Source organism: Calliopsis andreniformis, chromosome 2, assembly GCF_051401765.1.
Source record: "Calliopsis andreniformis isolate RMS-2024a chromosome 2, iyCalAndr_principal, whole genome shotgun sequence".
Lineage (NCBI taxonomy): Eukaryota > Metazoa > Arthropoda > Insecta > Hymenoptera > Andrenidae > Calliopsis > Calliopsis andreniformis.
In genome coordinates, this window is record NC_135063.1 from 15,483,342 (window position 1) to 15,497,231 (window position 13,890).

A 13,890-nucleotide genomic window follows, 5' to 3' on the forward strand; every position below is an offset into this window, starting at 1 on the left:
AACTGAACATGCAGCTTTTACGTATGTCAGTATGTAAAAAGATATTTTTCCATATTACATTAGTTGGCTATGTTCATAAACGTCGTGCATTAAAGAGAAAACAATTACATGAATATACACGTAAAGTTTAAAAACAAATTTTCAATTATGTATTTACAAATATATGTATACATAATATTCATAGATATGTATTAAAAAGTCTAGACAACTTTTTCTAATTTTTTTTACAAAATAAACAACATAGACATATAGTTTGTGATTTCAAATATTGAAACTCCATTATTCCTATGAGAAATAAATACTTCGTTCTTCATTACATTTTGTAATATAGTATGTATAAAGTCCCTTGATTTACGAAATAAACTATAGCATAACATTATTGCTCGAAACAAATAACAGAACTTTTTTTAGAACCACAAGTCACCGCCAACATCCTCCTCCGGTTGTGACATTTGTTGTGGCGTTTTTTGTTTTTGTTGCGCGTTATTGTCTGCATCATCATCACTTTCAGATACAGCTAAATCATCTTGTATTTTGTTTTCGCTCTTTTCATCTCTCGCTGGCAAACCAGCTAGTAAAAAGTCTGAAGGATCGTAGTTTGGATCGACATCCATGCTTTCATCTATAAGAAAAGAAAAAAAAAGAAAAGATATGGTTTTTAAATTTAATGAACTTTATCAAGTATTTAATTTAGTGGTTTACCAACCTTGCTGAAGCAATTGTTGATCCGCCATATAAAAACCGACATTACCCAACTGAACCATTGCTTCTGCTGCTTGCTGACTGTCATCATCCGCTAGCACTACTCCCACTTCTCGAACTTCATTTAATTCCAATGTCTCCATCTCAGCATTTTCAGACTGTTCGTCCGTGCCAAATGGAACTTCGTCGAATTCATCTTCGCTGGAGAATTGTAGATCTAAAGCAAAACAAATTAATATTGAATATATTTCTTTAAAAGAAATATATAAATTTCATAAAGTCGACATACCTTCTTCCAATACGTCTTTTTTCTTCGAATTTGCACTTCTGCTACCATCGCCTTCAGCATCTCCTTCGACGTCCACAAAGTAAAAGTCATCCATATTCGATTTTCCAAATGGATTTTCTGGCGAACTCGTCTGACTCTGTAAGAAGCATTATGTTAATGTTACTTTATATTCATTATGAATTAAAATACTTGTAATGAACGTAGAAACAATACCCCTCTAAATTCTGGCTCTACAATAGTATAATTTTCTTCGTCTGGACCTAGCCAAGAAGGATCTATATCTGCCTGTTCCATTGCTCGTTTTTGTACCAATAATATATTCTTTTCCAGCTGCATTAGATGCTCGTCGTACTGCAGAACATAAATTTGTAGTAGTCATATAAGACAGATATAATTAAAATAGAATACATAAATAATTATTTTTAAAATTACCTCATCTAATGTTTCCTTGCAAACTTTAACAAGTTGCTCTGCCTTGTGTGTATACACAGAGTCCTTTCCATTATATATTGTACAATTTTCCAGAATTTGTTCAATATCTCTGAGAAACTCGTGTCGATTATGATACTTATGTGCTGTGAAAAGTAGTAAAATTTAATAACTATAATGCAAACTTCCACTAATAATATTACTATTAATATTGATCAACTTACCAGATACTTTTTTCGATATTGTCTCTAGATCCATAGGTCTTTTAATAACATTATAATAATCTTTCACCAACTTCTTATTTACTGGCTTCAGGAACGGCCAAGCTTCCGTCATAGACTTTAATTTATTATTAACAACATTATCCAATATAAATGTAAGAGCAACTTGATCGTTATCATCGAGAAGAGGATTAATTGCTTTTTCTAATCTCATCAGACGATCTTCTTTTTCACCGAGTCTCTCCACACAAGTATCTAACATGCGCTTAGCCGCGACAGTTAACGAACTCTTTGGTCCATTGTACAATGTTGAATTTTCCACAATTTGATTGACGTCAGCTAAAAATTCTTCTCGACTCTGATACTTCTTTAATCTCAAATTTTCACGTATAGTTTGTAAATCCATGGGTCTCTGTATAATTTTATAATAATCTGGAACAGCCTGACAGAAGATTTTGAGGAGTTAGAAACAAGTTCTTGAAGATACAGACATTCTACACAATTACATACCTTAGCGTTAACAGGAAACAGGAACGGCTGGACATCGGGCAGATCTCTCATTTCGTTGAGTATACTTTCTAACATCGTAGACATGACGACGACAGGATCAGTCCTTCTTCTATTAGCAGGCCTCTGCTGCCGTTTAAGGTAATCACAGTGGTCATCTCCAGTCGCTCTTCTTCGTTTCTTCGAACTTACTGCTTCTTTAGGCACTTTCAAGAGTAGTGTGCGTCGCTTCATCTCTTCAGCATGCTGTAAAACCCAATACAATCGTAAAGGAACTCTGAATTTTGACTACATACTATAGTTACATGTATCGTATGACGTTACCTTAATTAATTTAGATGATAATTTCACTTTGGTTCCATCTACGTTAACGAGATCTTGGTCATCAGTGTTTAGCTGCTTTTCAATTTCTTCTTCTTGCTCTTCCGTCATCGCAACATTTACTGGCGCTGTGGTTATGCTATTCTGATACAAAGGACAAGCTTTATTCGTACGCATATGACCCACGTTACCGCAGGCACCGCATTTTAATTTCAAATCTGGTTTAAGTTTAGGTTTTTTTCGTTTAGAAGGAGATATTTCGGGTTTAGGATGTTTAGAAGCAGGAGAGGTAGATTGGAAAGAATTACAGAATTTAAGGATACTGCTGGAGGATGTTGTGGTTGGGGTATTGGTATTACTACGGTCGAAGATGTTATTTGAGGGTACGTTATTGGACATTGGACCACCCAGCATACGTTCTCGCTCTTGATTTCGCTTAATTCGTCGTAACTGTTCTTGTATTCTTCTCTTCTCTCTCTTCATCTCTTCCTTCTGCGCCTCGTCCAAAGTTGCGAACTGTTTGATGAACGTTTCATCCTTCGAGTTCCTAATTTTTATATACGTGTCTATAACTGCTGCCTTCCTAACCAGCTCCACTCTCGTGAACTCTTTCCCCTCTGGGTTTCTGAACGTTCGATAAATCTTGAGAACTCTACCCTGTTGCGAATTGAAGTTATTCACAGGACTGTCTTCTTCATCATCCTTCTTCTTCTCTTTACTCTTTTTGTCTTGCTCTTGAACTTCACCCATTAACATCTTTCGCAACTCATGCCGCTGTTGTTCTTCACGCTCGAGGGACAGCTGAGTGCTAGTTTTCTTATTGGAGAGCATGTTTTCTATATTCTTACCCATTTCTTCTATATCAGAACTATCTTCCTCTGAACTTTCGCCCTCGTCTGTACTTAAAACCTCATTAGACGATAAGACACGATTTTGTAAGTCGAAGATTCTTTGACACTCTTCTTTGTACCTCTCTTGATGCTCGGCAATGGAGAATCGATTTCCTCGCGAAAACTTAGTCATACCTTCTTCTCCAGCCTTAGCCTTCTCCGTTGATAATGTTCTGACTACGTCTATAACTTCCCATCGCGATAATTTTTTGATTTCCTCCTCGGGAACACCAAATTTGCGAAGTAATGCCTTCGCATTGTTCAATGATAGTCTTCTCAAATCAGCATCAGTCCCAGTTACAGTTCTTTTTGGTTGAGCTTCTTGCTCCTCCTAATGTTATTTACGAAAACACGAGCTTAAATGTATTAAAAGACATCACAAAGTTGCTGTACTGTGTATGGAATACTTACCTTACTTATTGTTGGTTTATTTGGAACTCTAACATAAGAGAATCCTTCGCCACAGCCTGTTGGATCCGCTGGTCCAGCCAGTTGTAACAAGCATTTTCCTTTCATGGCTTGGATGTACGCTCGTGTTGTATTCCAAGGTGCAACTTTAACTTCGTCATCCATTTTTAGTTGCATTTCTTCGTCGTCATCGTCTTGAGGAGTAAACAGGAACTTTTCACCGTAACCAGCGTCTTTTAATCTCTGCTCTGCCGCGATCATGCTGAAATATGCGCAACACTGCTCTGGGGATACCATCGCTCTGATCTCTTCTTCAGTTGGCAACCTGAAGTCCGGCTTTATGACCCACCAATTAGAATCCATACCTAATGTAAAACATTTCGACATATTTATTATCCTTTTATAATCAATTTTATTAAAATTTATAACAATATAATAAATACCAGTCCTCTTGAAATCAGCGCACAATTTTAATCGTTTTCTTATGCTACTTTCGCTATGCGAAGGAAAGGCTTTTTTAATATCATCCATTCTTATTCGCCTAGGCGTATCACTTGATTTCCAAAATAATCTGTATATAAATACTTGTAAAAAATCTCTAACAAAATTATTAGCTCTCTTCGAATTAGGACCTGGTACTTCGTATAATGGGCATTCTTGTCCAGCGACAAATATAGCGTCTACTTCTCTAATATAATATTGTTGCCTACATAAAAAAAGTTATTAATTATTGCTCATACAATGGGAACACAGAAAAGTAAAGAACATATTATAATACCTTGTCCTAATGACCAAGAAATCAGTTTCCGGAATTTTGTGTTCGTATATCGGTGCTCTGTACATGTTATTTTCGATTGCCTGTATACTTTGACCAGGCGTAAGAATCCCAAGGAAAGGACTAGTGTGTGCATAAGCAGTTTCACCATATTTATATTTTTGTGGTCCTTGATCCTTCCCCGCTTTTCTTTTATAATAGTTTTTCACTTTGGAACACATTCCTACTTGGTTCATCAAAGGAGGATGCTCTTCAGAAAATTCTATAAGGACCAATTCACCATCTTTCCCAGTTAAATCTTCGGGAGTTCTCATGAAGAAAACATCGCCTCCACCAGATGCAATCCTTTCTTGTTCTCTTTGCTAATACATACATATTGAATATAGTTCCCTTTTCTATTTCTATTCTCTTTTTATTTAATACTCACCTTAGCTTTCTTCTTAATATGTTTCAGCAATGGCAGAACGGAATGAGGACCTGGGTGGGCTAGCGGTCCATGACTAAATCTTCTTAATGGTGGCCTATGGAAGTTCCGAAGACGCATTGGTCCCATGTGAGTTTGAACGAACGGAGCTCGCAATTCCACCACTGGTGTACTGTGTTGTATTAAGTTTCCACCTCCAACTTTCAATCGTAACGTCGTTTCTGATGATCTAGGCATATAGTATCTAAAAAATCCAAAAAAAATTATGGAATTGTTCGTTCAGTACAATAGAAATTAGCTCCACCACTTTGACAAGACTTACGTGTCGTTTGAAATATTAAATGGATCTCTATCAGGCGATTTCGGTGGTGGAGGTGGTGTATCTTCTTCCAAAACATTGATCACTCCAGCTTTTCCTAATAATAATTTACTTTTTTTGACATGAGGGTGGGGTATTTTTACTTTTGGTTGAGGTCCATTGTCTTTGTGAACTAGTGCTGGGTCTATGTCATCAGGAATACCGAGGACAATATTCTCATCGTTTGGATCTAAAGTAAGAATTTTAGGCTTTGGTATCTTTCTCATATTTTCGGGATCCCAAATCACTTCTTCCTCCCAAAGTCCATACACCAATTCTTCATTTTCTACCGGGAAAATGGAATACCATGTATCATCGTAATTTTCTTCTCGTGCTTGTTGCTGACTTCCCTTATTTCCCATGTTCCTGTTACAAATGTGAAGATACAAATCAATACTGTGAAAAAATGTTAATATTATTAAAAGTTAGCTTGCTATTTTCTCACATCTTATTTTTCTGAGATTGCATGTGTAATGGAGTTGTAATCTGTGAAGTAGCCAGTCGAACATTTGATGCAACAGGTACAGGTGCACCTTTTCCTGGCTGACTAAATGCTTGAGCAGTTCTGTTTCCACTCGATGGTACCCATCCAGCTGCGTTATTTTTACTATTCAATTTCTGTAATACCTTCAAAGGCATTTGTATAATGAATTACACTATTTTACATGAAGTACCTTATATCAAAATAATTATGCATACTTTGTGTTTTATATCATCACCATTCCATATGACATCGTCTTCCCAATGCAATTGAGACACCATTAAAAATGCATCATCAGAAAATTCTTCAGTTTCTTTATTGTGTGACTCCTCATCCTATTAAAAACATAACTCCTGCGATAAACTGAACTTTTATAACATTTATGACACTAATGTTTGTATAATATACATAATTAAATACCTGATCTGTAATCTTAAATCCATAATTAAAGCCATCTCCAGTTTCTGGAACTTGAAGCATATCATACCAAAGTTGTGCAGGTCCAAACCTCCAGTCTGCTACTTTTGGTCCCATATCTCCATTTTCACCAGTTTCACCAGATTTACCAGTTTGTTCTTTATCCTCTACTGGTAATAATAATTTATTTTCATCATCAGAACAACACATATCGGGATTAGGATCTGGACCATAGTGCATCATCCAGCCCTAATGTGAAATTACGTTAGTATCTTCTAAATACTATACTTTTTTGTAAAATTAAAATACATTCACATATTAGTCATACTTTAAATTTCGGTTTTTTTTCGTCCTGATCGGATCCAGAATCAGAATCTCTAATATCATGGTGCCGTTTCTTTTTTCGACGTTTCTTCACACCTCTCCATATCTGAGGAAGGCTACTAGGCTTCCCTGGTCCAAAAAGTCTTGAAAATCTCAATACTTTGTTAGCACGGAAATCAGGAAACAGTTCTGTGACATTTACATTGGCATATTTAGATGGTAACATAGAAGCAAGAGGAGTTTCTAGTTTACGTTGACGAGCAGCCTCTGCTTCTTCTGCAGTAAGTGCCTCTTTTTCTTCCGGTACTGGAGGAGGTGGCATTAACTGTGTATCAGATTTGCTAACAACTTCTTCATCATCTGCATCATAATCATTTTCTTTATCATTCTTTCCTTTGAAGGAATTTTGTTTACCTGTACAAATAATGATAAAAAATGTATATAATTTGCTATTATATAAAAAAGAAGGAAAAAAATCAAATACTTATAATACATACTAGATTCCTCATTTAAGTCATCTGCTAATTCATTTATATCAGAGAAATCAAGAGCATTAGGGGATTTCTCAATGTAATCCATGTCTTTCTCATCAACCATTTCATTCTCTTGTTCATATTTAGAATCTGAATCATCTCTGTCCTCAATATTACCTTCATTTGGCATCATTTCTCGAATAAATGAATTCAGACCAAGACGACTAAGCGAAGCTAAATGCTGCTTAGCTTCTGGGTCAAGAATGTCATCTTCTAGCTGACCATTTTCATCAATGTTTCCAAAAAGGAAGCCAGTCATATTAATTCCAGACATTATGTCTTTATCACTCTCCTCCTCAGAATCAGCCATTTCTGTTTAATAAGAAATCTGTTAAGTTAATATATTAGTTTGTATCAGAAAATGAATAAACCTTTACAAATAGTACACAATAATCTTACAGTCTTTTTAATCATGGAAATACTTAAATATTGTATATATATCTGTATTTGTTCATACCTTTATGTATTTATAAAAGTTTAGTATTTATTATAATTAGTATTATTTACAAGATCTGATTAATAACAAAGTTACTGCACTCCAACGTCTTGTTTACGTCGCAGTTCTCCATTAACTGGCATCCATGTTCTTAAACGTAGCATTATATAGATCCGCCGAGTAGATGAACCTAAAGGACTGTTCATACGTTAATTAATCTGCATATAGTGGACGCGTCGCAAAATTTATAACCTTTGAGAATAAACTATTCAAATCCTCATGAATTCTCATAAAAAATAGAGGTTCTTACATTCATAAGCGCTTCTCATGCAACAGATTAAGATATAAAAGACTGAATAAAAAATTGGTAGCACCATTAAATATTTATTGAAGCATTTATCTGACGATCTTTCTTGAAAATCTGTCTTTATAAGGAAAGGCAGCTTCCTTCAGATTTGTTTATACACTTTCTTTGTCACACTCTGGTTAATGACAAGCATAACTTACACTACAAGGAAAATGAAAGATCACATATTCGTATAAGATCGCACAATACGTTTTGTTAGTCGATTTTTTAAGAACACGGTTCATTTTTCCTGTAAGAAGCCTCGAACAAATTAATTATTGTTCGAAAATTTCTATGTAGAAGGGTAATCGAAGCAGCAAAAAATAATTGTTCCCAAGATGAGTAAGATGTACTCGACCGCAAACCTCTCCGATAAGGAGTTGAAGGAACAAGGGAATCGTCTTTTCAACCTTCAAAAATACGAAGATGCTGCGTATTGCTACACCAAAGCAATCGTAAGTGACTGTGTGAATATGTGGAAACAAGTTACGATACTGCGTTTCACTTCTGCAGATCAAAAATCCATCCCAAGCGCTATACTTTTCGAACCGAGCTTTGTGTCATCTGAAATTAAAAAAATGGGAATCATCCTGTCAAGACAGCAGACGTGCTTTGGATATTGATCCGTGCTTGGTAAAGGGTCACTTTTTCTTGGGTCTTGCTCTTCTTGAATTGGAATATTTTGATGAAGCTGTTAAACATTTACAAAGAGGTACACACCTATGTTTTTCTTCAGAAATCTTGCTCCTTTTAAGATTTTTGTTTGTCTTAAGTAGTATTTCTTTTTATTATGCTTCCATATGGTAAGATTATGACATAGTATGATTCAGTAAAAATATTTTATGAATATTCTTTTTCTATGATATTCATGGTTGTCACAACAATCTGAAACTTGCTCTTGATGCGATTATTCATCTGAAACAATGGTGGCACAGCTGTGGATTTGGGCAAGGAACAGAAACTGAATTATGGAGATGATATGACTAGTGTTTTAAGACAAGCACGGAAACGCCGTTTTCAATTGAGGGAGGAACAAAGAATTGCTCAAGACATTGAATTACAGTCGTACTTAAATCAGTTAATAGTAGAGGATGCTGAAAGAAGTTTAGCAGCTTTGAAAGAAGAAGAAGTAACAAAAGATTCAAATGGTAAAACAGAAGATGAAGCTTCTGAGTTTACAAGAAGAAAAGAAGAAATAGAAGAAAAAAGAGATACATGTATGGCTCGTCTAAATGATTTATTTGCAAAAGTGGATGAGAGAAGAAGGGTAAGTTTGTTTCTTTTAATAATATTTCTTCTATTTTTTCATTGCATACAGATAAAACTAATGATATTATTTATGATTTTTATGAACATATTGAATAGAAAAGAGAAGTACCTGATTATTTGTGTGGAAAGATAAGTTTTGAGATTTTGCAAGAACCTGTAATTACACCAAGTGGAATTACATATGAAAGAAAAGACATTGAAGAACATTTGCAAAGGGTGGGACATTTTGATCCTGTTACTAGAGTTCGTTTGACACAAGATCAATTGATTCCCAACTTAGCAATGAAAGAAGTAGTTGATACGTTCCTTCAAGAAAATGAGTGGGCATTGTACTATTAAACTGTACATTATTAGGCATTTTACTATCATATTTTTATGATACACATATAACTGTATACATCATTATTATTTCTAGATCCTGTTAAATTGCATAAACATGCATATCATTACCTTATGTACAGTAAATAGATCATGCATTTGTATAAAATTCAATCTAACTCTTTTTTTATTATGATAGATAAATATATTCAATTTGTTATTATTTACTGTATGCTAAATAATTGAAAGGATTAAGTATAAATAATATAACTTTCTTTACTTTATAATCATTGTTGTAAATCTTAAATATTTATGTATTAAATATTTAAAAAAAAGCACAGTGCCCACAAATGGGATATTTGTTAGATATAGGTCATACATATATTAGAATTAATATTGTATATCCCTTTTTCCCATAAGTGATAAATAAAGTAATTTATTTTCTGATGGATAAATGGTTTAACACTTCTAATTATTTGTAAAATTATCTCTTAGAAATTAATGTAGATTAATTCATGGTAAGTAGAATATAAGTTACTTAAAATGTTCTTTTTTTTATTGTTTAATTGTATTAATACAGTCTTTTTACATAATCTTCAATTGTCATACACAGTACATTCAATTTTTTAGTTAGTTAAATAAAATTCATGTAGATAAAATATATTATACACGATATTTGAACACGAAATCGATGTACACTGTAGGGAAAACATATTTTTTAAACGAATTCTATGGAATAATGAAATTTAATGTAATAAGAGTAACCGCTCCAGCAACAATAGGTGGCATGTAATACTGATAAAAAGGTGGATTGGGTGCAGCTCCCATTAAAAGTACTACCCAACCCAAGAAATATAATACACTAGCCAATATTCGTGATCGATTTCCACGATAATTAGGAGGAATCTGTACCCATCCCAACGTGCTCCATGCTACTAGCACTATCCAACTTTTATACAACAGAGGATCTTCGGTTATAAGTCTCATATCATAACTGAAATAAATTCAAGAAGTACATTAATGATTTCCATATATGCATGTGTGTTATGTACAAAAAAATGAATTAAACACCTGAAGTTTTTTGCCCAAACGAGGACAGATGGTACAGCTGGAATAGCAGTAAAACACCAAAGCATAAAAAGAATAAGATGATTAAATATTTTTTGTCTGGTATCTTCGTGTCCTTTCTCATTATCTTTAGCATCTCTAAATCGTCCCATCCAGTTAAAATGTTGCAATGAAGCCATTAACAATTCTTCTAAATAGTCTTCGTACATTTTTGTCAGCGTTAAAAAATACAGAAAAACTGAAATTATCATTGCTATAGCTCCACAAGTTGCTGGAATTAAAGATAAAACCAGAATTGTTGTGATAAATGGCAGCTGATTTAATCCACCAAGTAACCAGTCTGACCATGTTGTTGAAAAAGTTATTGCTCGCGCTAAAAATCTAAAAAAATTAATCAATTTAACAGTACAGTTTCTAGAGTATTACAAACGTGTTAGCTGTGTAAATCTTACCTAACAGCAATACTGTGTGCCACTGAGCCAAGAAATATGATAGAACAGCATAATCCAATGGTAAATACACAAAGTATTGCCAAAGCAATTAAGCATTCGAACATTAAACCATAGCAATATGCAAGAAATATGGTAACTATTATTGTTGGAGTTTTTTCGTGCCCGTGATTAACTTTTATTGACAGTGACACCAATAATAAACTGATAATTGTTGTGTATAAAAGGTACCAGCGGTCTCTTACAATACAGGAAATTTGATCTACGATACCGCTTTCTTGAATATTGATTGCGTACGAACAAGCCGGATCTAAAGTTATTCTTAAGCTTGGAGAAACATTAGAATGTTCGTTCCTGGTTTGAATTCGCATTGTTTTTGGTCCATTATCCCTAAAATGTGAAATATAATAGGTGTAGGTATTGTTGAATTATTTATTAATACATTTATATATATTTATTCGTACTTACACAACTGTAAAAAACTGAACTTGTGCAACTCCAATACTCCATGGTTCTATTAATTCAACAATTGCATGATGTTTGGGATCTGTACATTCAGATGCTTTCATTTCGATTGTTATCACATCCATAACATTCATAAGAGTAGCATAATATCTAATATGTCCAATATCAGTTTTTTTCTCTCGAAACTTTGGAAGTAAATTTTTTAACAGAGGTATATTGCCTCTAATAGGTACTAGTCTTGTATCATAGGAATATAAATCGACGTTTACGGCAATAAACTTTTCGAGATCGTTGGAAGTCATTTTTATAATAATATGTGTCACATCAGGATACTTTATTTCTTGTAGATTCAAGTCAACAGTCTTTCTTAAACGATATAAAGGATCTGGTAAAATTCTTGTTCTATTTGTTAAGTTCCAGCCCCAGTTGCTAACAGATAAATGAATAGACACTCATTAAAAGTAAAGTATTGGTTTCTTATTTTGTTCAAGAGTTAAGAAAATGAGAGTATATTATTACCACACTCTTGATTGTCCTTGTATCCTGGATGCTGTGCAGGCAAACAACCAATCCTTAGATTCTAAATTTACAGTGTCAATAGTCAAGTGATCTGGTTGCCCATTTAGTCTAATCATGAGATAAACAGAGGATGTCCTTTTAGATAAATTTTTATTACTCCATACATAATGTCTTCGAATATCTTCTATCCACTCACCACCAGGTTCAAATTGCATTGTTTCTTTATAATGGTATAATTTTTTCCCAGAAGCACGCTGTAATATTTATTTATATTAGAAATAATGTTTTTATATTGATAGGACAGTAAAAAAAAAGTTCATTACATAATAAAAATGATAGGATAAAGCCTGCATCCTCTCTTCAGCTTTGGAAGAAATTTTAGGAGGCCTTTGAGAATAATTAACAGAGTCAAATAATGAACGCACAATAGAGAGCACTAATTGTTTACACCAAAGGATACTTAGATGATCTGTAGACTTCCAGACATCTGGTATACCAGTAGAAAGAACATTAATATCTGCAGTAGAATCTAAGGTTTGCATAGCAGTCACAAGTGTATCTCTTGGTCCACCTCCTATTGATACAACACTTATTCTTGCTTCTTTCATTTTACTCAAGTGACTTTCTAAATTATAGTAATAATTAGCAAAAGTACTATCTAGCACTAATCTTGGTGTGTGAGGAGCAGCCAAAGTAATAATAATATTTGCAATACTACTGTTTACATTTGGTGTTAATAAAACAGATCCTTTAGCTATAATTCCTCCCTGAAAAACAAACAAACATATTATTATGTATTTCTGATAATATATTAGTTTTATATTTACCATTGAATGTCCAATGAGCACAATATTTTCTACATTTGTCTTGTATAAACTTAAAATCTTCTGTATGCAATGTGAAACATATAAAGTCTCTTCCATTAATACACCTTGAATTAAAGAAGAAGATATTCATTGTGATTGTAAAGTTTCAAAAAATATTGAAGTATATTCTTTTGCAATACGTACCTCCATATAAAGCAGAATAATCTTTGCCCAATGAAACTGTAAAATAATCAAAATGAAATGGAGTCCTATCTTTCAAACTCTTCCTCAGACTCACAGAAGCTATAGACCTCACTAAAAATACATAAAACAATTAGTTTTTATAATGCATATTCAAAATATAAAGACACAAGCAGAGTCTGGAACCTTGTTCATGAGATCCAGCATTGCCTGGTATAAAAAGGACTGGTATTCCTGAGAAATACATTCTTCTAAGTTTTTCTGTGACAAAGCCTTCTCCATATGCGTATAATCCATATCTAGGATATTGTTCTTCTATCTCATTATCCAAGGATATTCTCTAACAAAAAATCTTTAGTTAGTAGATAAGTGTATAAGAGGAAGTTTAATTAACATTCTGGATTAGTAAAGTTTTAAATGTGCACAGACAGCCTGTTATGTGTAAAGAGGACTAGAGTAAAGTGGGGTAGTGTTCATTCATTTCTCTACAAATTAGAACTACATTTCTTGCTGACTTACCACATACTGTGGATATTCAAACATGTAAGTCATATCACATGTATTTTCTTCAAAATCCGTGACATAACGAGCAGCACCAAGTATATAAAATAAAAGGAGGAGCATTAAAAATGAAAAAGATGTGCCATAAATTAATAGAGATTTAATTTTAATCATCTTTTTGCCTTTTCCTTAACCAGAATATTAGATTTCTATAAAAAATGACGCAAGTTTTGAACGATTTCAGCAAAAATGTTCGTCAATTGATGTGCCAATCTCGACGAATTCAAAATACTAATTATTACTTCTGATACGAAAGGGTTGTATCATGTTGTAATATAAATAAATTTTGTAATATCAAAAGGTAAACATAGTTCATAAATATCAACATATTTAAGATTCGAGGTTATAACGCAGCGAGATAAATTGGTTAGTG

General features: G+C 33.6%; 3 protein-coding genes across 4 annotated transcripts; 1 reads left to right on the forward strand and 2 right to left on the reverse strand.

Moving 5' to 3' along the window:
- Positions 1–111: 111 nt before the first annotated feature.
- Taf1 (TATA-box binding protein associated factor 1) lies at positions 112–7,623 on the reverse strand. The gene is made up of 19 exons (XM_076387531.1): positions 7,537–7,623; positions 7,044–7,407; positions 6,551–6,960; positions 6,226–6,471; positions 6,024–6,140; positions 5,770–5,951; positions 5,289–5,690; positions 4,970–5,210; positions 4,546–4,904; positions 4,211–4,473; positions 3,771–4,132; positions 2,473–3,690; positions 2,152–2,394; positions 1,645–2,083; positions 1,424–1,566; positions 1,205–1,342; positions 992–1,127; positions 707–919; positions 112–622 (listed from the first exon to the last, which is right to left on the reverse strand). Exons 2-19 carry the CDS (start codon positions 7,387–7,389, stop codon positions 408–410), a joined length of 5,673 nt encoding a protein of 1,890 aa, XP_076243646.1. The 5' UTR covers positions 7,390–7,407; positions 7,537–7,623; the 3' UTR covers positions 112–407.
- Positions 4,997–9,861, forward strand: Stub1 (STIP1 homology and U-box containing protein 1). 2 transcript variants are annotated; one of them, XM_076387565.1, is made up of 5 exons: positions 4,997–5,095; positions 8,162–8,316; positions 8,375–8,573; positions 8,797–9,128; positions 9,227–9,861. In XM_076387565.1, the coding sequence occupies exons 2-5, from the start codon at positions 8,200–8,202 to the stop codon at positions 9,467–9,469; spliced, it is 891 nt and encodes a 296-aa protein (XP_076243680.1). In that variant the 5' UTR covers positions 4,997–5,095; positions 8,162–8,199; the 3' UTR covers positions 9,470–9,861. The 2 variants fall into 2 exon arrangements, with proteins under 2 accessions (XP_076243680.1, XP_076243671.1); XM_076387556.1 differs by lacking the exon at positions 4,997–5,095 and having other exon boundaries at positions 8,014–8,316.
- Positions 9,862–9,988: 127 nt separating this feature from the next.
- On the reverse strand, positions 9,989–13,871 carry Pgap1 (GPI inositol-deacylase). The gene is made up of 10 exons (XM_076387575.1): positions 13,476–13,871; positions 13,143–13,296; positions 12,960–13,070; positions 12,777–12,880; positions 12,273–12,716; positions 11,950–12,203; positions 11,434–11,859; positions 10,969–11,355; positions 10,520–10,897; positions 9,989–10,442 (listed from the first exon to the last, which is right to left on the reverse strand). Exons 1-10 carry the CDS (start codon positions 13,629–13,631, stop codon positions 10,178–10,180), a joined length of 2,679 nt encoding a protein of 892 aa, XP_076243690.1. The 5' UTR covers positions 13,632–13,871; the 3' UTR covers positions 9,989–10,177.
- Between the last annotated feature and the right edge of the window lie 19 nt (positions 13,872–13,890).